This window comes from Diabrotica virgifera, chromosome 3 (genome assembly GCF_917563875.1).
Source record: "Diabrotica virgifera virgifera chromosome 3, PGI_DIABVI_V3a".
Classification (NCBI taxonomy): Eukaryota; Metazoa; Arthropoda; class Insecta; order Coleoptera; family Chrysomelidae; genus Diabrotica; species Diabrotica virgifera.
The window spans coordinates 114,976,647-114,999,488 of record NC_065445.1 but is presented as its reverse complement, the minus strand read 5'-3'; the positions used below and the strand labels follow the sequence as shown (position 1 = coordinate 114,999,488).

General features: G+C 34.4%; 1 protein-coding gene across 1 annotated transcript in view; it reads left to right on the top strand.

Annotated features, from left to right (window-relative positions):
• The first annotated feature begins 6,250 nt into the window (after positions 1 to 6,250).
• The window catches only part of LOC126882555 (pharyngeal muscle protein 2-like), a 28,924-nt gene continuing 12,332 nt past the window's right edge, over positions 6,251 to 22,842 (top strand). Inside the window, exon 1 of the mRNA XM_050647523.1 lies at positions 6,251 to 6,466. Coding sequence (XP_050503480.1) covers positions 6,251 to 6,466 — 216 coding nt within the window. The remainder of the gene's footprint in view (positions 6,467 to 22,842) is intronic.

Genomic DNA, 22,842 nt, shown 5'->3' with positions numbered 1-22,842 from the left:
GGATGTTTTATTTAAAAATTTAAAAATTATTTTTACCAAGTACTTTAAAACTATTTGACGTATCCTTATCATACTTGGCAGAAAGTGTGGCTATTATACACCCTACTAAATTGTGATTAATAAACGTTTCTAGCTAGTACTAGAGGCGTACGACAGGGGATAGTGAATGATTGACCCTTCCCAAATTCTACGCCACTGAGTGAATTACTATTTTAGCGAAATTTTTCGATTCTCCAATACTTTGTATGTAAGTAACTTTATTGGTATCGATAAGGTCATCAGTTTGAGAGATATTGGAAGTTTAAAATGAATGAATGAATGAATCAAAATAACTATGCCGTTTCATTTTTAACGTCCAATATCTCGAAAACTAATGACTTAATCGTTACCAGTAAAGAGTATATTATTTACATAGAAAGTATTGGAGAATCGAAAAATTTCATTAAAATAGTAATTTCCTCAGTGGCGTAGACTTTGGGAAGGGTCAACCATTAACTATCCCCTGTCGTACGCCTCTGGTAGTAGCTAGAAACTTTTATTTATCACAGTTTAGTAGACTGTATAGTACCCACACTGTCTGCCACGTATGATAAGGATATGTCAAATAGTTTGAAAGTTCTTGGTAAAAATAATTTTTAAATTTTTAAATAAAACACCCTGTAACTCAGTAAGTAGCCACATTTTATTTAAGTGATTTTAGACCAATCTTAATATTTTTAGGTCTAGAATCTACAACTTAGAGATTCGACATTCTTAATGAAACTTAACCCTAAAAGGGGGCCCGTAGTAATATAACTCCAAGAAAAAAAAAGAAGAGAAAAAAAAGACAAAAAATTTTGTTAATTAGTGAAAAAATTCCCAGGAATACAATTATCGAAACGGCATTTAATATTTAATCCCCTCGACGTTATTAAAAAAACAAATTATAAACAAATTTGAATAATTTTCAAATGCCATTTTAGGGGGAAGTTTAATTGAAATTTGAATTTATCAATACATCTATCGAAAATATACATCAAAATAAAAATAATAAGATTTAATACATGTGAATATTTCTTTGGCAACAACCGCGTTTTTGCAATTGAAAATAGAGTAACATTTAATAAACAAATTCAATATTTCAAAAAATATTAAATATTTTTGGACCAATTTTTTTTTGGTTAATACTGATAACATAGCGCAACTTCTCCTGTAAAACAAGATATTTTATAGTGCTTATTTAAAACGCTAAAAATAATTTTTTGCAAATTTGTTTTTAAAGTTTTATGTATAATTTATTTATTATTATGGGTCAAATTTAATTTTGTAAGTTTTATGTGAAAGCTTTACCTTTCAACTTTGCAGAAAACAATCCTATACACCTTCATTAGTAATTTAATGACCTCAGCAGTTAAAAAAGTAATTTTTTTTGCAAAAATGACCCTTTTCTACTTATTGAAACAATGATCCCCTTGTATGATTTGGATACTTTCTTGAAAATATCTTTTGTACCCACCTAAACTATGATATAAAAGTTTCAACCTGTATGAATTTACATTTTGATTTACATGTGGTGTAATTTTATTTTACTAGACTAAATAGATCAAGCTAAAAATAAGTACACATAGATTTAAGATCCTTGTCAACTCGCGCCAAATCGATAAAGAATGCCAACCTACTATTGAAGAGAAATATGCAAACAAATACTATTTCGTATCATTGTTAGTTGTTTCTATTGTATCTGGAGCAGACCTAAGCGCGAATTTCCACTATTTGTGAAAGATCGAGGTATTTCTTTGAAAATAAATGTGCAGTGACTATTCTTGAATGTACAGACAGAATACAGTGGTTATAATAACTAAAAGAAACTTTTTATTCTATTTAAAAATATGACAAGTTTCAAGTTGTCGGAGAAACATTTATGGTACATAAAAGATTGTGTAAGTATTTATAGTTTTTTTTGACGAATAAACGTCAAAAGCAAATAAAACATCAAATTAAAGTAAACAACTACATACTATTATTGGGACCGTGCAAGTTCGGAAAAGCGACACCTATTTCTACGCTCTGCACTTTTATTCGCACTTTTGATTATATTGGCCAATCATATTAGTCCTGGTTACTGGATAATTGTCAAGGCCATAGTCCAAAAAAATAATAAGAAGAAAAAATAAGATTCAGGTTATGTTATTAAAACGTAAACAATTATATGTAGTAAATAAAATTAGTTATTAAAATGCAGTACTGCAAGCAAAATACAATTAATTAAATTTACCTTTATATAATAATTGCATATCATATCAATATTATGGAGCAACATATAAATTTTCTTCTTAAATGACAGTAGATATGAAATGGACGTCAATTTGACAATTTCAATTGACAATATGAATTATTTAAGAAAGTTGCAATATGTCTCCGCTATTAGCGCACGATCGTTTCTCAATTCCCTTCCAAGTACTTGCACACCGCGAATACATATACAATATGTATGTCTAAATAATACGAATTTAGAAGAGCGTGAAGTCAGTTGGGAGGGAATCTTTTCTTCTTCTTCTTCTTGTAGTGCCTATCCGTTTCGGATGTTGGCGACCATCATGGCAATCTGTACTTTGCACACTGCGGCTCTAAAAAACTTGTGGTTGTTGTGTTGAACCATGTGCGTAGATTCTTCAGCCAAGAAATCCTTCTCCTTCCTGGTCCTCGTTTTCTGTTTTTATTGTGGTTAACAGCTCTTTTTCTTTTTGCATTCTCAGCAAAACACCCTCATTAGTAACGTGGTCGGTATAGATACCTTTTTTTCGTCTTTAAAGAGGGGGGTCTGGAATCTTCAAAAGACACCTCAGTCCAGAACGCCGCCTGACTGACCTTAGTGCAGGATTCATTCTTCGTAGTACCAGCGATAGTTCCCGAGGTGTTTTAAAACGCTCTCTCGTCGCCGAGGCTACGCCGAATGCCTACCTGCTAAACCAGACCCTCCTCTGTCATCCAGCGCTCCGAAAACGGAATGGCCGCTGCAAGGTCGACATCGCTTCCGAAGCATTTTACCTTCATTTATCCACAGACTGTAAGCAAGGAGGCCCTTCATTTCCCCGTTCCCCCCTTTTTTTGGTCCCAAGATTGGGCTTTTTGTTGTTTCTTTTGAGCCTCTTTCCCACAGTCTGTCTCATACAATATATCACACCTATTCGCCTCTCGTCAAAACCTATTCTCTCTGCCTTCTAGTCACAATATATTTCCCTCTCACCCCTATCGTTGGTACAACTGTTTTTCCTCCTCTTCTTTCTTCTTAATCACTACACGGATATAGTTGTGTATGCTAGTCCAACCAGTTTTATTTTCAATCATTCTCTCAATCATTTCTCGCACTGTCACAAAATTCACACCTGTCTCTCTTTCCATTCTATTTCTTTCTACTATCCATCTGTTGCACTCTAGCATCGTGTGTGTAACAGTGTCCGGGTGTCTGCAGTACAGACATTCATCAGTGTCAGCCTTTCCAAACCTAGAGAGGTAGGCTCTAAAACACCCGTGTCCTGTGAGCACCTGCGTCAGGAAATAGTCCAGTCGCCTGTGACCACAGTCCATCCAATCTTTTAAGTTAGGAAGCAACATCTTTGTCCACTGTGCCACATGCTCCATGTTGTTCCATTCTTGCTGCCATCTTTCAATTGACCTTTCTCTTTCCTGTCTTCTCTCATCCATAGTAAGCTCAAGGTCTCTTCTCTCATACAGTTTTTTTCTTTCTACTACCAACACATGCAGCGGAACACATCCAGTGATGACCCAAAAGGCTGCGGCAGACACAGTCCTGTAGGCGCATGCCACTCGCAGCAGACTTGTTCTGTCCACTCGTGTAATGAGCCCCCTGTAGGCCCGTATCCCTACCGCCTCAGTCCAGACTGGTGCCGCATAGAGGACGATCGACTGCACAACACCGTGTAAGGCCCTCCTCCTCTCGGATTTGGGTCCTCCAATGTTAAGCATCACCTTCCCCAACGCAGCCGCACAGTTTGCAGCCTTCCGGGTCACCACCTGCACGTGCTCCCCCCATTTTCCATTCTGGTGCAACGTCACTCCTAGGTACTTTACGTGTTTCTTGGGTGTTAGACACGCTCCTGCACATTGTAGTGCATAGGTATAGATACCGGTAGAGATACTGGTATAGATACCTGCAGGATTCTTGCAGGTGGCGTCTGTGAGAGTCCACGACTCAACTCCGTACAACAGTATAGGAAAGATATAACATCGCAGTAACCTGACTTTTATGGGCAATGATAAATCACGACATTTGAATAACAGCCATTTTCTGAAATGCAGATCTTGCTTTCTCTATCCTACATTTAATTTCTATGGAATGGTCCCAGTTTTCATTGACGTTCGTACCAAGGTAGGTGTACGTTTTTACTGTTTCTATTTGTTGACCGTTCACATGGGAATCTTTTGTTTATTAAAAATTTAATAAATTAAAATAATTTCTATTCTTCTGGGACCGGTACTCATCTGAGGGACTTTAGACGTTCGGATACAATAGTGGTCTCTTTTCAAAGGCAATGAAGTCGACTTTATCAAGTAACAAGACATTTACTCGACACACACTACACATTACACCGCTGAACGTAGTGATAAACTATAATCTAATTGCGACTGGCTGTATTATTTTTTTATTTAGCTTAAATGCCTCGACAACTAAGGCCATTGACATGGTACAGTTAATTTCGCAATCAGATTATAGTGTAATGTGTGTGTGTTGAGTAAATATCATATTACTTAGTGAAGTCTACTTCATTGTCTTTACAAAGCGACGCTATATGTATCCGAACGTTTGCGGCAGCTCTATGCCATTAAAAAAAGGATTGTAGTACGTCAATGGAAGCTAAACACATGACAAATGTATTATAATTCTATTACTACTTTATGCCGGCGCCACATTTCGCTATGTGTTATTTGTTATGGGGCTACGCTGTATGCGCCCAAATATTTGTCCTTTGAAGTGTGTCAAAAACGGGCAACTGAACGGATAGGCATATTTGCTATTAGTGCAAGTAACATTTAATCGAGACATTTTTTAGATTTGTTGATAGATGGCGCTAATAAATCGTATCGTTCCAATTACAGCGCCATCTATCCAAAATTCTAAAAATGTCTCAAATAAATATTCCTTATATTTTTCATGAGGAATCCAAATCTGCAATAAAAAACGGGGGTTCCTATTTAAGATTTTAAAGTTACCCCGGCCCCACCTCCATGGGATAGAGTGGGGGTAGTGTTCAGCGTTATATTCGACAGGTTTTTGAAAAATATTAAACACGTGTTTTTTGGTTTTTCATTTGGACGTGTAGGTATTTCTCGAGATATTAAAACGTTTCTATAATTCACTTGGTGTATCAGGATAAATCGTTTTTTCTATCCACATTTCGAAAAAATGTCTCGAATAAAAGTTACTTATTTTTACGTAAGGAATCCAAATCTGCAATAAAAAAATGAGGATTCTTATTAAGGATTTTAAAGTGACCCCCGCCCCACCTCCAGGGGTACAGTGGGGGGCTGTGTTTGGTATCATTCGATAGATTTTTGAAAAATATTGCACACGTAGTTTTCAGTTTTTCGATCGGATCTTTATTTCGCGAAATATTCGACCATCCCGCTACTTTTGGGACACCCTGTATATTGTCACGGTCCCAGGCCGGCTCTGTCCACAACAGAAGCTGTCGCAACGAACTGTCTGCGGGCGAGAGAAACGTGTCTACCTAATTTGATTTATGATGTTCCATCCTTTTCTGGTATATTCCATTTCAACATAACAATTGCTTTCCAACTAATGTTTACCTTTTTTTTGATGTTTCTGGAAATCAGTAGAAATTGTATGTAACTATATAAACAGACATTTTTAGAATTAGGAGTCAGTTAATAGATTCGACGCGATATATTGTTACGTTGTGAGCGGGTTTGAAATGTATTATGTGTTATTTTTAAAGTAGATAAATAAATATTTGCAAATGAATTAAATAAGTTAGTAAGTGTAAAATAAATTAGATATATTGTTGTTAAATAAGTGTTAATTGTAAGTGTTATAAATAAACAATTTCAAGTAAGTCTTTTATTTATTTAATAATAATTAAAAGTCAATTCGCGTAATATTTTCTAAATAACGTAACAAAATGGTGCAGAAGTAGGGATACTTGAAATAAATAAAATTAATTCGCGTAAATACAGTGTGGAATCTTTAATAATAACTAAATATAAATCGTAATAAATAAAGAGTGTGACCATGTCTTCACAGTGTAAGCCGAAACTTTCTGATCTGCGCCTTACGGAGCTCAGAACAGAACTGGAAAATCGAGAGCTCGACGCAGCGGGGAAAAAGGCTGATCTAGTGGTTCGTCTGAAGAACGCATTACAAGAAGAGGGTCATGATCCAGAAACCTACGTGTTTGAGGACAGGCAAACTGCTTTAATTTCGTCAATTTCTAAAGAGATTTCTCAAGTTTCCTCGGATGTTTTGAAAGTTTCGACAGACATTACATCGTTAGAGAACAAAGTCTCGACAGACATTACATCGTTAGAACATAGAGTTTCTAGTGATATTTTGAAAGTTTCGGGTGATATTTCATCCCTTGAAAGCAAGATGACTGACAAGATCTCTAAAGTCACTTCGGATTTTGACGACAAGATATCGTCCATAAAATCTACTTTTGAAGAAAAGATCAAGGAAATAGAAAAGAAAATGGAGGAAACGGAAAAAGTAGACAAAGGGATGGAACCCATCTTAACAGACATCAAAGATGATGAAACCAAATACAAACTGGAGCCACGGTCGATAGTTGAAGGGAGTGTAGGTCATGCCCGTGTTAAGGTGCCAAATTTCGACGGAAAGTCATCATGGAACAACTACATGAAACAGTTCGAATCGGCGGCCAGAGCGAACGGATGGTCTGAAAAAGAAAAAGCTGTAAACCTCACTATTGCTCTTCGAGGCGACGCTTTGGATGTCCTCCAGACCATAGCCGTAGAGGAGACAGATGACTTCGAGCAGCTTAAAAAGAGACTGAATATGCGATATGGGCACAAACATTTAGAGCATGTCTATCAGTCGCAGTTTAAAAATCGAAGACAAAAGAAAGATGAAGCTCTTCAAGAATACGAGGTCGATATTGCCAGGTTGGTACGATATGCATATCCAACAGCTCCCGAAGACATGATGGAAAAGTTGGCTGTTCAAACATTTATTGATGGCCTTCGTGATCATGAAATGCAAAGAACACTGCGATTAGCTCGTCACAAGACGCTGGTCGATGTCTTGTCTGCCGCCCTCGAATACGAATCAGCTACCCAGGCCTCTGGTGGGTACAGTAAAGTGAGGACTGTGAAAGAGGAACAGGATGAGGACAAACTTGACCAGCTTGTTAATATGATGAAAGACATTGCATCCAAGAAAACGAAGACCATAAGGTGCTGGAACTGTGGGGAAATGGGACACGTACGGAGTTCATGTAAGTACCCTAGGTACAATAACAATCAAGAGACTCACCAGCAGGAAAACTAGAACGGGTCGGCCTTAGGGGGGCAGCTTCGACCCGCAACTTTTCCAAAGACCCTCTCATACTAATAGCTTCTTTGAAATGTCGTGAAGATAGTGTATATGTGGATGGAGAAATAAATGGTAAAAAGTATACATTGTTGGTGGATACCGGAGCGACCAGGACCATTATACGACCGTCAGTTTTAAACAGCCGTAAGAAACTCTTACCAACGAGGTTGCGACTGCGGACTGCCACAGGTGAAAATGCCAACATCCACGGAGAAATCCAGATATAATTAGGGATTGGAGCAGAAAAGTTCGTCCATACTGTCATAGTTGCAGACATCGAAGAAGATGTTATATTAGGAATGGACGTAATGAATTTGCATGGATTTCAATTGGATTTTAAGAACAGGGTAATCAAAGTTGGCAACGAGGAGGTATTTCTTCATCCACATGATGACAGCACTGTGCTAGCAGCCATTAAAGAAGAGACAGTTGTGCCTGCGAGGAGTGAAACGATCATCGTAGCGCGGCTACAGGGAATTGTAGAAGAAGGAACACCTGTTATGATGGAGCCATGGAACCACGACGAGGAGGTTGGCCGAGGAATCATAATTGGAAAGGAATTGGTTACTTCTGCTAAAGAAATTCCCGTGAGATTGATTAATGTCAATGACTACCCGGTGACCATCAAGAAGGAGACAAAAATAGGAACTTGTGTACCCGTGACGTCCATAATCCGTCAGACAACAACATCAGATAATTCCAACGACAAGTTCGACCAAATGGTTGCAGTTGCAGGCCAATCTCTAAATCAAGTGGAGAAAAGGAAATTAAGGGAATTTCTTCGGCAATATCGTGACATATTCGTACCGAAAGGAGGAAAGACAGGAAGAACGACAGTTGTCAAACATAAAATTGACACTGGTACCGCTAGGCCAATTCGTCAATCAGCTCGACGATTACCACAGGCGAAGACAGAGGAATCTGAAAGGATTGTTCAAGAAATGAAGAAAGACGGGGTGATAGAAAGTTCTACGAGCCCATGGGTCTCTCCGGTGGTCCTGGTCAACAAGAAAGATGGAACTACGAGGTTCTGTGTGGACTACCGTTTGTTGAACAATGTTACCAAGAAAGATAGTTATCCTTTGCCTCGGATCGACGACACGTTGGACACATTGGCTGGAAGTAAATTGTTTTCTACGTTGGACTTGAAGTCTGGATATTGGCAGGTAGAAATGGATCCAGTGGACAAAGAGAAGACGGCCTTTACGACAGGATCTGGATTATGGGAATTCAACGTTATGCCGTTTGGACTCTGTAACGCTCCTGCGACATTTGAGAGGCTTATGGAAAATGTGTTGAGAGGGTTATCTTGGAAAACATGCCTGGTGTATTTAGACGACATAATCGTTTTGGGGGAGACGTTTGAAGACCACCTGAAGAATTTAGAAGACGTTTTTAATCGACTTAAAGCTGCCCAGTTAATGTTAAATCCCAAGAAATGCCAGTTATTTCAAAGTAAAGTAAATTATTTAGGTCATATAGTCAGCAAAGAAGGAGTGGCCGTTGATAAAGGAAAAATCGATTCCATTAAGGAATGGCCTGAACCAACTGATAAACATCAAGTGAGAAGTTTTCTGGGACTATGTACATACTACCGGAGATTCATTAAGAAGTTTGCAGATATTGCTAAGCCATTAACGCGACTTACAGAGGAAGCAAGGGATTATTGCTGGGATGGAGACTGCCAAACGGCCTTTGAAACTTTGAAGAGGCATTTAATTACAGCGCCAATATTAGGGTATCCACTGCCAGAAGGAGAGTTCATCTTAGATACGGATGCAAACAATGTGGGAATTGGAGGAGTGCTGTCGCAGATCCAAGGAGGACAGGAACGAGTCCTTGGATATTTTAGTAAAGTGCTTTCAAAACCTGAACGAAATTATTGCTTCACGAGAAGAGAACTTCTAGCAGTAGTAAAATCAGTGGAACACTTCTATCAATACATCTACGGAAGGAAGTTTCTAATCCGAACCGACCATGCCGCCCTTAAATGGTTAATGCAGTTTAAGAATCCAGAGGGTCAGATAGCCAGATGGATTGAACGACTTCAAGAATATGATTTCAAGATCGAGCATCGGGCCGGAGTTAGCCACAGGAACGCTGATTCTCTATCTAGAAGACCGTCCCCTGTCACTTTTATACAACTGGGAGTTGTAAAAGAGGGTCCAGTTGCAGATACCAGCATCCAGTTCCAGTCCCGACAAGGTTCCAGGAGGAACCATCTTTTGAGGAGGGGGCAATGTCACGGTCCCAGGCCGGCTCTGTCCACAACAGAAGCTGTCGCGACGAACTGTCTGCGGGCGAGAGAAGCGTGTCTACCTAATTTGATTTATGATGTTCCATCCTTTTCTGGTATATTCCATTTCAACATAACAATTGCTTTCCAACTAATGTTTACCTTTTTTTTGATGTTTCTGGAAATCAGTAGAAATTGTATGTAACTATATAAACAGACATTTTTAGAATTAGGAGTCAGTTAATAGATTCGACGCGATATATTGTTACGTTGTGAGCGGGTTTGAAATGTATTATGTGTTATTTTTAAAGTAGATAAATAAATATTTGCAAATGAATTAAATAAGTTAGTAAGTGTAAAATAAATTAGAAGTCTTTTATTTATTTAATAATAATTAAAAGTCAATTCGCGTAATATTTTCTAAATAACGTAACAATATATAACAAAGTAACAACAAATATTAAACTAAAAACAAACGGAGTCTATTAAAATGAACAGGAACAACTAATAATAACAGTGGCGCAAACAAGCATAGAACGAGTAAAAGAATATTATGCTTTTATGCTAAACATCAAACTAATAGACAGGAAAATAAATGATTGAATCCGCAACAAAACAAAATTGAGGGACGTCTGAACACAAGTAGAAAATTTTGAATGGAAATTGACTGGACATAGTCTAAGGCCTAAGGCAAAAAGACGAGGGGTGACAAAGATACTTATATAATGCATACCGTGAAACCAGAAACGGAAAAGAGGAACATTTGATGTCCAGATGATCCGAAAAAAGACGCTATCGCAAAATGGATATAAATTACTTATGCCAGAGAGACACGGAAAAGGAAAAGGAGAGCTGTATCCAAAGATAGATGTTTAGCACTGTTTAAATCGAGATTAATAGCTAGTTATTAAAGAAAATTGTATTCTATGATAATCGGCTTTATTATTTCGCCAGCTTTTGTAGAAAGACAACATATGAATACGGTTCTGTACAAACTTACAGAACAGAAAGTTACAGTTACTGAACTTTGAAGACTTACCGACATGTGGTGTAGTATTAATTTACTTGGGATCCCTACCCGTTTGGGACGCTGACAATGGCCACTCATCAGTGCAGTACGGACTTTTCGAAATAATCCGGTTGACGTTGTTCCAAACCACTTTAGCAAGTTAACAATTCAGGATATTCTTTTTCTTAGGGGAACTTATCCTGTTTGTTGCACATGTTAATACATTTGTTGACAATTTCATATATCATTCTTTTCAGTTTGTCCGACCCACACTTTATTAGTTCTGTCGTAATATTACCTTACACACTTATAATAGCAGCGAATTAGGTAGAAATGAATATTATCATCAAACGGCTAAGACGGTTAAGCAAATAATCCAGACTTCAGATCAACACCGGAAAAACAAAAATAATGATCGCAGACAAGGCAAATAATAATTTACCGCACATGCACCTAATGCCGAATTTCGAAGTAGTAGACACTTAGACAGATCAAACGGCAGAAATAAGGGCCAGGATAGAAATAGCAAGAAATGCGTTTGTAAAAATGAAACCAATTCTCTGCAATAAATACCTTAGATTAGAACTGAGAGTAAGAGCTCTGAGATGCTATGTGCTTTCGATACTGCAATATGGACTTGAAAGCTGGACATTGACGCAAGAACACATAAATAAGCTACAGTCCTTTGAAATGTGGTGTTACAGGACGATGATGTTTAGAATAGCATGGACACAGAAGAAAACTAACACGGAAGTATTGCGAGAAATGGGCAAAGAATACGAAATAATAAACACAATAAAAATACGAAAGTTACAATAACTGGGACACGTAATGAAGGGACAGCGATATGAATTGCTAAAATTGATTATTTCATTCATATAGATTCTGACCAATAGAAAGCTACAAGAATGAAAGTTACAGCGGTTATTTTTTAATGATTTTAACTTCCAATTGTGTAGTAACATTTTTCAACACGTGTTTAATTCTGTCCAATCAGATTGTTATTACAGAGGGATTATTCCACTGTACATTATTACAGTGGGAATAATTTTAATTGTTTCTGTTTAATTGCAACCAGTTTCCTAGTTTTGACAAATTTTAAGAAAATATCCATAATAAACTTCTGCATCTAATGTCAAATTGTCACGAGGAGAACACAAATCGGCAATTTTAAGCGCTCGAGTTTACTTTCGAACAAAACTTCGAAGAACAAAACCAGAATAAAAGTCAAGAATGAACTAAAATCGGAAGTAAAAATCAATTCGGGAATCAGACAAGGGGATAGCTTGTGCCCATTGCTTTTTAATTTAGTAATGGACAAAATCATAGAAACCATTAAAGGTACTGGAAAATGATATAAGATGGCAGAAAAACAAATAAAAATCCTCTGTTATGCCGACGACGCAATTTTAATCTCCGATAACGAGGATAACCTACAGCGAATGGCACAAACTTTCAATACAGTGGCGAAGAACTACAACATGAAAATATCAACAGCTAAGACAAAATCCCTGGTAGTGTCAAGGGAACCCATAAGATGCAAATTAGTAATTAACAACGAACTAATTGAACAAGTCTCGAGATTCCAATATCTGGGAGTCGAAATATGTAGTTATGGAGATGTTAAAGAGAGCGTCCGAAAGAAAGTAAATAAAAACAATTACGTGTCAGGATGTCTGAGGGATGTCATCTGGAGAAACAAAGATATGAGGCTGGAAGGGAAAGTACGCATATACAAATCATGTGTAAGACCGATCATGACGTACGCGATAGAAACAAGATGTGACAGCAGAAACCAAGAGGATACTGAGAACGTCAGAAATTTTGATAAAAAAACTAGATTTCTATGGAATTCGAGGTATTTCTTTGAACTTGTTTCAATCTTACTTGGAAAATAGGAAACAACTGGTTAGAGCAAATGATACAGACTCTAGTCTCAAAAATGTTGTATGTGGAGTACCGCAAGGTTCAGTATTGGGTCCTCTACTTTTCCTTATCTTTATTAATGACATCACTAGTTTAAAAATCGATGGAAAAGTTTTTCTTTTTGCTGACGATACCAGTATCACTTGGAGCAACTCAAATATCGCAACTCTTCATGCTACTATAACTTCTGATCTACTCACAATAAAATCCTGGTCAGATTCTAATTTACTCTCTCTTAACGTAGATAAAACAGTAGCATTACCCTATAAAGGAACTCTTCAACCCTTACCTCTTCATAACAGCCAGATCAGTATCGTTGATTCTGTAAAGTTTCTTGGTATTTTTTTAGATAGCAACCTTAAATGGTCCCTTCATATCGATGTGTTAAGCAAGAAACTATCCTCAGCTTGCTTTGCAATAAGATCTGTCTCTAAGGAAATGGATTTAGCCTCTTCCAAAATAACATACTTTTCATTGTTCGAGTCCCATCTTCGATATGGTCTGCCTTTTTGGTACAGCTGCCCAATCCGATGTTATTTTTAAATTGCAAAAAAGAGCAATCAGATATCTGTTTGGCCTCAGAAGAACAACACATTGCAGAAGCTACTTCAAAGATCACAGAATTCTAACATTACCTTCTTTATATATTTTAGAAACTGTTTGCTTAATTCGTAAACATCTACATGTTTTTCCAGAGAGACCTAGACATGACTATTCCACCAGAAATTCTACTTTTGACATCTATTTACCGATCCCGTCCAGTGAGTTAATAAAGAAATCTATATTATATTCTGCAAAAAAACTATACAACCATCTCCCTCTACAACTTAAATCTGCAACATCTTTCCCCAAGTTCCGTAAAATGATTAAAGCCTATTTATCTGAAAGACCATATTATTCAATAGCAGAGTTTCTTAACCAATAACTAAGAAATTACAGTATTGTTATGTATAAGTAGAATCTTAATCTATATTTGAGTGTCATATGCAGCAGCATAACTTATTAAATTTCTTATTAAATTTCTTAAGGTAGATTACGCAATTTGCAATCTTTTTTTTAATTTTGCAATAGATTGTTACTGATTTTTATTTGACTTTATTATGTTTTATTTATATTGACGATTTGTATAATTTTAGTAAATTGTATTTGTTATTGTTTTTATTTATGATTCTTGTAAGCTTTGTCTATAAAATTGTTAAATTTTTCATGACAATAAAGCATATTTCTATTCTAAATGAGAACGTTGAGGTCAATAACTGGGAAAACACTGAGAAACAGAATACCGAACGATAGAATAAGATATCTCTGTAACATACAAGATATAGTACGGTGGGGAAGACAGAGACAACGAGAGTGGAATCAGCATGTGACGAGAATGGACAGCGAGAGAATAGCCCGTATAGCCAGGGATTCGAAGCCAACAGGCAAGAGACCAATAGGAAGGTCGTTTAAAAGGTGGCGAGATAGCTGGCAGATATTTTTCAGTAAAGTCGCCCCAGGAACGCAACTTATAAATATTGGCAATATAATTTTAAACAACATGTTTGTTTAATTTATTAATATTTTGTATTTTGACAACGACGTCCGAAGTGGAAGTTGAAACGTTAATAAAATCATTTTTGAAGTTAAATTGTGGCTTAATTCTCAATTAGGATAATAAATTACATAAATGCCACAAACAAATAGCTTCAGAACAATACTGCAAACTAATGGTAGGGGAGCCCAAGTGGGGATTTTGCGTGTTACTAGAACGCGTCAGAAAATCACATGGGAAAAAACCTTTAGCCCTGTACTGTACCCCTACAGTACAGATTCTCTAGATTCTCTAGGTCCTCTAGATTCTCGGCCATTTTGGCGGCGTCATCTGCGTATCTGATGTTATTAATAGATAATTTCACCACCGATTTTAACACCTTCGCGACGATTATTTAAAGCTTCCTTAAAATTTGGTTCGGTGTGGACATTGAACAATGTCGGTGACATAACACATCCCTGTCTGATACCACGCTTTATAGAAACTTTAGCTCAAACTTCTTGATCTAACTTATTGCAAGCGGTCTAATTGTAGCAAAGATTTTTGAGCAATCTTATGTCGTACGTGTCCGTACCAACTAAGTCTAATCATTGCAATAGTAATGTATGTGGTACTATATCAAAGGACCTACCCCTGCCATATATGGACTATTAATACAAGGGCGTGTGTCGAGGGCAGTCCATAAAAAATCTATCCTCCGAAAAACTCCAGCGCGTAAGATTAAGACAAGGTGAGTTAAGTACATGAAGAACAGTGTATATTTCAATATTGTGACGATTTGAGCGGAGCGTAAGAAAATGGGTCAGTCACAAAGTTTAAAAAAAATATTATCTTGAAATAGGTACTCGAGCGCGATTTATTTTTTTTATTTTAAAGGAAATCCTTTAAAGATTACAAAAAATATACAGTGAGCACGTAAAGGTTGGAATAAATTCATTTTCTCGAGAATGAACAATTTTGGAAAAAAATCCCGAAACAGGTCAATTTTTATTTTAAAATTACGACTTTTTGGCGTACATATCATACTTGTGACGTCATCTATCTGGGCGTGATGACGTCATCGATAATTTTTTTAAATGGGAATAGGGGTCGTGTGATAGCTCATTTGAAAGGTAATTTAATTCTCTATTCAGTAATATAAACATTTACATAATTATTTATACAGGGTGTCCAAGAAAACATTTTTTTAATTTAATTTATTGACAAAAAGAAGAATACATGTAATTTATTTAATCCAAAATACATTTTACTGCTCTCAGAAAACAGAAAAAAATGTTTATTTGAAAAATATTCAATGCTTTTCGCTTAAACTAAATGTTCAAACTGTCCAGAGGAAGGTGGGTGGCGGCTTTGATATTGAATTTAAGCAAAAAACAATATTTATTTATCAAATAAACATTATTTCCTGTTTTCTGATAGCAGTAAAATGTATTGTGAGTTAAATAAATTACACACATTCTTCTTTTTATGTCAATAAATTTAATTCAAAAAAAATTTTTTTTGAACACTCTGTATAAATAAATATGTTAATGTTTATATTACTAAATAGAGAATTAAATTACCTTTTAAATGAGCTATCACACGACCCCTATTCTCATTTAAAAATTTTTAAGATGACGTCATCACGCCCAGATGGGTGACGTCACTAGTATGATACATATGCCAAAAAGTTGCAACTTAAAAATAAAAATTGACCTGTTTTGGAATTTTTTTCAAAAATCGTCCATTCTTGTGAAAATGAATTTATTCCAACCTTTACGTGCTCACTGTATAACCTGACAACTTTCATGGGGCGATGAGCTAAAACTATACAGGGTGAGTCACCACTAACGCGACGGAAAATTACAGCGAAATGGTAAAAAATTTGAAAAAAATTTAAATTGAATAGTTTGTAAGTTGATGAAAGCTACATTTCAAAATTATTTTGAAATATGCAGGGTGTCCCAATAAATGGCGGCGTATCAAAGTTATATTTTTTGTTATCGAATACCCTGTATTTTATTGAATTTTTTAATTGTCCGCAAATAATAAGGTAAAGTTTAATAAGGCTTCCCTATACCTATGTACAGAGTGTTCTGAGTTATGTTGACTTTTCTCAAAATGTAAAGTTTTAAAAGAAGGCTTATTTTCAAGTTATTTATGAAATTATAAAAACATTACTTTTACATCTAAATAGTTGGATATTGGTTGAATGTATTCCATGATTAAATATTACACATTTGTCTACAGGGTGTTCAAAATTTACAGTTACATTAGTGGAGTATTCAATGTGTCATATGATGCTTATTTTAAATGGAACACCAAGTATATTAATAAATAATTATACTAACCAAATTTACCTCTTTCGAATAGTATATGGATGTCCTATACCTAGGTGTCATAGTTTTTGCGTAATTTACAATTATTTAAATTCTTAATCTGTAAATCGGTTTTAAAACAAAAGATGAAGTTAATTAATGTCATTGTATGACATTGTCGTTTTATGACAATACGGTCTGGTAACTATCTTATAAATAATGTATTCCATGCTTGATTATTACACATTTATTTACAGGGTGTTCAAAATTTACAGTTTCATTATTGGATTATTCAATGTAGCATAATATGATGGTTATTTTAATAGAACACCATGTATATCAATCAAGGATTATGCTAAACACAGGTTATTCCTCTTTCGAATGGTATATGGTAAATGTTCTATAACTAGGAGTCATAGTTTTTGCGTAATTTACAATTTTCTTAAACGGTACATCGATATTAAAAATATTTATAGTCACTCTCGATTTTTAAACCCATCATCTTAGCATAGTTGTTATAGAGTGTAGTTGTAAATAAATATGTAGATATATTTTTATTTTATGATTTGTAAAATAATTTTTTTCGTTATTAAGTAATAATATTAAGAAAATAACTAAATACAAAATGAACCACAACTTACTATAAGTAAAAAATTATCAGTTATGTAATACATGTTCAACATGTTTATACAACAAGCGATTTTAAATGATTTGTTTACATTATTTAACATAACTGGTGTTATAGACGCAAAAGCGTTCGAAATTCTTAATTTCATAAAAATATCCTCTGAAGTAGTAGGGTAGGAAGTGTAGCATTTACAATATTTTTAATATAACCCCATTTAAAAAATTCATCTTGGTCAATCCTAGTGACCTAGGTGGCCAAATATATGGACCGAATCTATCTATAGTATTTTTACTACAAAAACGTTATTACGTAGGTCAAAGTTTTTGACGTAAGAGAACTGTCAAAACATTAGAATGTGACTTTTCATTATTGCCGTGTTTATAATAAACATAGCAATAATGAAAAGTCACATTCTAATGTTTTGACAGTTCTCTTACGTCAAAAATTTTGACCTACGTAATAACGTTTTTGTAGTAAAAATACTATATCCATTTATTTCTAAATTTTATGTTGAGTACCATCACGTCAAAAATAAGCAGGAGCTCCGTCCAATTGGAGCCACATGTTTGTTCGCACGCCAAGTGGAAGGTTTTAAGAAGGATCCAAAAAACTTGTTTTAAGAAATTTAAAAAAGCTGCTCTATTCAGATTTTCGTCAAAAAAATATGGATCGATAACGTACTCGCTCAGAATACTGCCCCAAACATTAACACTTCATCGGTGTTGGTGATCAACAGTAAAATGTTTGTTTACTGTATCATAATAAAATGAAAGCTATGTCTATTAACTAGACGATTATTATGAAACGTAGGTTGATTCGTCTGTACACAATACGTTCTTAAAAAAATCAGGAGCTTCTCCAAATTCTTAAGTCTATAAACGAAAAGTTAAACGTTCCTGTTCTGTCTAATGCTGGTGTAGTTGTTTTATACGGATGATAGTGGTTTTTCTTATGTATTCTACATACAGTATTTCTCATGATCATTTTTCAGTGCGTAACAAATGATAGGAAAAAGGGTAAGTCCGTGATAATACACATTTATGACATTTATTCTAACATGACATTTTGGTTAAATCTGACAGTTGTCACATTTTATTTTCAATTTGGAATAAAAATAAATCAAAAGTGTTTCTTGCATTTATAAAATGGTATTTTCTTTGATTTGTATAGTCTTATAAATTATACAGATTATATTTGTAATATTATTATCTAATTAAAAAAAAATTATTTTTTTTATTATGGCGCCATCTTTCGACAACTAGAATAACTAGAATAAATGTTATAAAAATGTCACCGACGAAATGTAATCACCGACGTGCCTTTTTATGTCACATACAATTTAATGCGTTAGAAAGAAATCGAAAAACTGTGACGCACTGAAAGATGATCATGAGAAATACTGTACACTCGTTTGACTGATTTCTAATTGACTCGAAATTTTTCACGTACTAGTATTTGGGTTTCCGTAACAGAAAGCAGGACATCAAGTTCATTGACGTCATTAAAAATAAATGGTTTATTTTTATTTAACTTTTCGTACCTATGCAACATTACCAGTAGCACGGAATCTATCGACAAATCTCTTTAAAACGGCCTTTTTTGGGTGTCTTCTATCAGGATACCTTTAAGCGTAAACTTTAGAAGCTAAGAGACAATTTTAAAAATATTCCCCAATGAAAAGTAGCATGTCTACTCTTTCATAGATATCGTGATTATTCATTTTTAGGAACAATTAAATTTGAATGTAATTGACTCTGCCAAAGCCATTTTTAAGTAAAAAAAAATTTAAATATTATACACCGATGTTTATAGTTTTGATAATTACCAGACCGTACTATCATAAACTGACAATGTCATACAATGACATTAATTAACTACATCTTTTGTTTTAAAATCGATTTACAGATTAAGAATTTAAATAATTGTAAATTACTCAAAAACTATGACACCTAGGTATAGGACATCTATATACCATTCGAAAGAGGTAAATTCGTTTAGTATAATTATTTATTAATATACATGGTGTTACATTTAAAATAAGCATAATATGACACATTGAATACTCCACTAATGAAACTGTAAATTTTGAACACCCTGTAGACAAATGTGTAATAATTAATCATGGAATACATTCAACCAATATCCAACTATTTAGATGTAAAAGTAATGTTTTTATAGTTTCGTAAATAACTTGGGAATAAGCCTTCTTTTAAAACTTTACATTTTAAGAAAAGTCAACATAACTCAGAACACTCTGTACATAGGTATAGGGAAGCCTTATGAAACTATACCTTATTTTTTGCGGACAATTAAAAAATTCAATAAAATACAGGGTGTTCCATAAGAAAAAATATAACTTTGATACGCCGCCATTTATTGGGACAACCTGTATATTTCAAAATAATTTTAAAATGTAGCTTTTATCAACTTACAAACTATTCAATTCAAATTTTTTTCAAATCTTTTACAATTTCGCTGTGATCTTCCGTCGCGTTAATGGTGACTCACCATGTATAATATACAGTGTGCCAAAAGTACCGGGAAGGTCGAATATTTCGCGAAATGAACATCAGATCGAAAAATTAAAAAATACGTGTTCAATATGTTTCAAACATCTATCGAATGACACCAAACACGACTCCCCACTCTAGGGGCTCGTGTTTGGCGGGGGTAACTTGAAACCCTTAAATAGGAATCCTCATTTTTATTGCAGATTGTAAAAATAAGTAACCTTTATTCGAGACATTTTTTCGAATTATGGATAGACGACGCTCTAATCGCAAAAAACGATTTTTGAAAATTGGTAGAATGGAAAATTTAACTTAATTTTTTTGGTTTTAGGGCCTAATCCTCACAACCAAATAAGTCGTCATGATGCTTTAGTTACTGCAAATTTAGCACCCCAGGCTCCCCTACTATAAAAATATTATTGAAGCCTGATATCCGTTACACAATGCATCACCATTGAAGAATTCCTCAACGTACATATATCTCATATTTCTATAGACTTGTTTATTTTTCAAGAAAAATATTTTTAATTCAACTTCGGGTTGATGGAAATATTGGATGACGCTTTTGAATAAGTTTCACTGAACAAAATACGAACAATGCACTGTTTGATGCGCCCGACTTTTATTTCCAAACCCAACCATCACTAATATCGATGCTTTCGATCTCAATAAATCTCATTATTTTTCGAATCGTGAAAAAATAATGCACTGGATGCACGAATAAAAAAGTTTTGAGTTATTTATTAGGACATTTATTGATCTTTCTGGTTTAATATCAGCACTCTTATTTGAATATAAACATATACACACCGGCAAAAGTGGTTAGATGTCTCGAGTTTTCTAAACCTGTTGTCCGATTTAAGTGATTTTTTTAGTATGTTATAGCCTTATTATTTAAGAATATCAGTGTAATAATATTGTTGCTAGACAGGTAAATGTCATTTTATACCGGGTGTAACAATTATACTGTGTTTTTTCCTTAAAGTTCGGAACACTCTGTGTTCTAGCCTTAAATTATTCTAAATATTCTAATTGTTCTAAATTAAAACTCAATTGTACCCTTAGGTTTTCTTAACATTCTAGTTTTTTTATTCATTTGCTTATGTTGGATAATAAAAAAGTTAGGCACGTTAACAACTAGCCCTGTTCTTCATCAATACAGGGTGTTTCTAAATAAGTGAGACAAACTTTAAGGGGTAATTCTGCATGAAAAAATAATTATCGTTTGCTTTATAAACATATGTCCGCAAATGCTTCGTTTCCGAGATAGGGATGTTGAATTTTTTCTTACAAAGTGACGATTTATTTATTGCTCTAAAACCGGTTGAGATATGCAAATGAAATTTGGTAGGTTTTAAGAGGTAGTTATTGCGCATTTTTTGACATACAATTAAGAATATTATATTCACCAATGGCGTGCATACGGGTATAAACATTTTAGATACATCCTTTCGCTTTACACCATTTCTCAAACTTATTATAAGCGATATCATATTGCATTCTGGATTTCCTCTGCAACAAATCCAGGTAAGCTCGACTGGCCGCTACCTCTATATCTTGAAATTGATCTTTTTCTACGATATTTTCTTGCATTTTAACGAAAAATCCACAACCGCGTTTTATAAAACTAATAGACGTCTGACAAATGCTTCAAAACTTCCGTAAACAATTAAGTCAACAATGGTTGCTAAGGTCCGTAATATACGATGCAATTTAAAACTATCTCCTTTCAATGTATTAAAGGTTTTTTAAAATATAATTTAAACTGTATTATTGCATTTTTAACACGTTTGTAAAAACATATTGTATGATATACGTGTTAAAAGTACATTTTTAAGACACTCATGTGAATTGCAGAATTCACTTCGCTCATTCTACAAACTTTCACATGCGTGCCTTAAAATTGTACTTTTAAGACTTATATCATAAATAACTATTAAATAAAACTTCAAAAGGAGTGTTAGAAAATAGCGAAGGAAGATAAACTGTTTCATAAATAAGGGATTACTAAGATAAGATAAGGAATAAGAAGAAAAAAACATAAGTAAAAGAAAAGGAAAATGAAAAAATGAAATAAGTAGAAAGTTCTAATAAATCAAAAAGCCAATGAAATTTTTAGCAATTTTGCAAGAAAGTATTTTAAGATAGCATGTGTTCTATATCTCTAAATGCCATTTACCAGCGTCTAATCCATTTTCAACAATCCCAGACCGCGATATAAAAAATTTTCATTAGAGGAAATTGGGGTAGAAGTAACTTTAAATTAAGAAAAAATATGTGGGTGATTTATATAAACGAAAGCAATAATTTTTCTCGAAACGAGAGGCCTGTAAAGAAGTTTTAACGAAAAACTCGAAATAGTGGTGCTGTTGTTTGCTCTTTCATTGAATTTGTGAGAGTAAAACTTGTTAGCTAAATTACTTCTCAAGTAAATGTAATTCAAACAGCTTGTGAGAAACGCTGCTGTTTTATGTTTCCGGATATACTTTGTTTTTAAACAAAAAGCAGAAAAGATTTTCCAGATATTCGGGGTATTCATTCGAGCACACCTTGTTGACAGTTTAGCTTGTTTTCCGTTAAAGCTGTAGATTTATTAAAAAACATCACAGACGGAGTTTTATTTTTTCATATAAGAAAATTTTTAACAAAAATTTCAGATTTATTATTAAGTACCGATTCATATAGGTAATATAAAACACGTCACGAAAATTTTCATAGTTTGTTATACAGGTTGTAAAAAAATAAAGGTCATATATTAAATCACATATTCTGGGAACAAAAATAGTTCGATTGAACCTAACTTATCTTAGTACAAATGTGCACATAAAAAAAGTTATAGCCCCTTGAAGTTACAAAATTAAAATTGATTTTTTCCAATATAGTGAAAACTATTAGAGATTTTTTATTGAAAATGGACATGTGGCATTCTTATAGCAGGAACATCTTAAAAAAAAATAAAAGTTAAATTTGTGCACCCCATAAAAATTTTATTTGTTCCCTTAAAGTTTTGTTGCCTAAACCCCCCCAAATATTTGTGTACGTTCCAATTAAATTATTATTGTGGTACCATTAATTAAAAAAAATATTTTTAAAACATTTTTGTCTCTTTATAAGTTTTTGATAAGTCAGCAT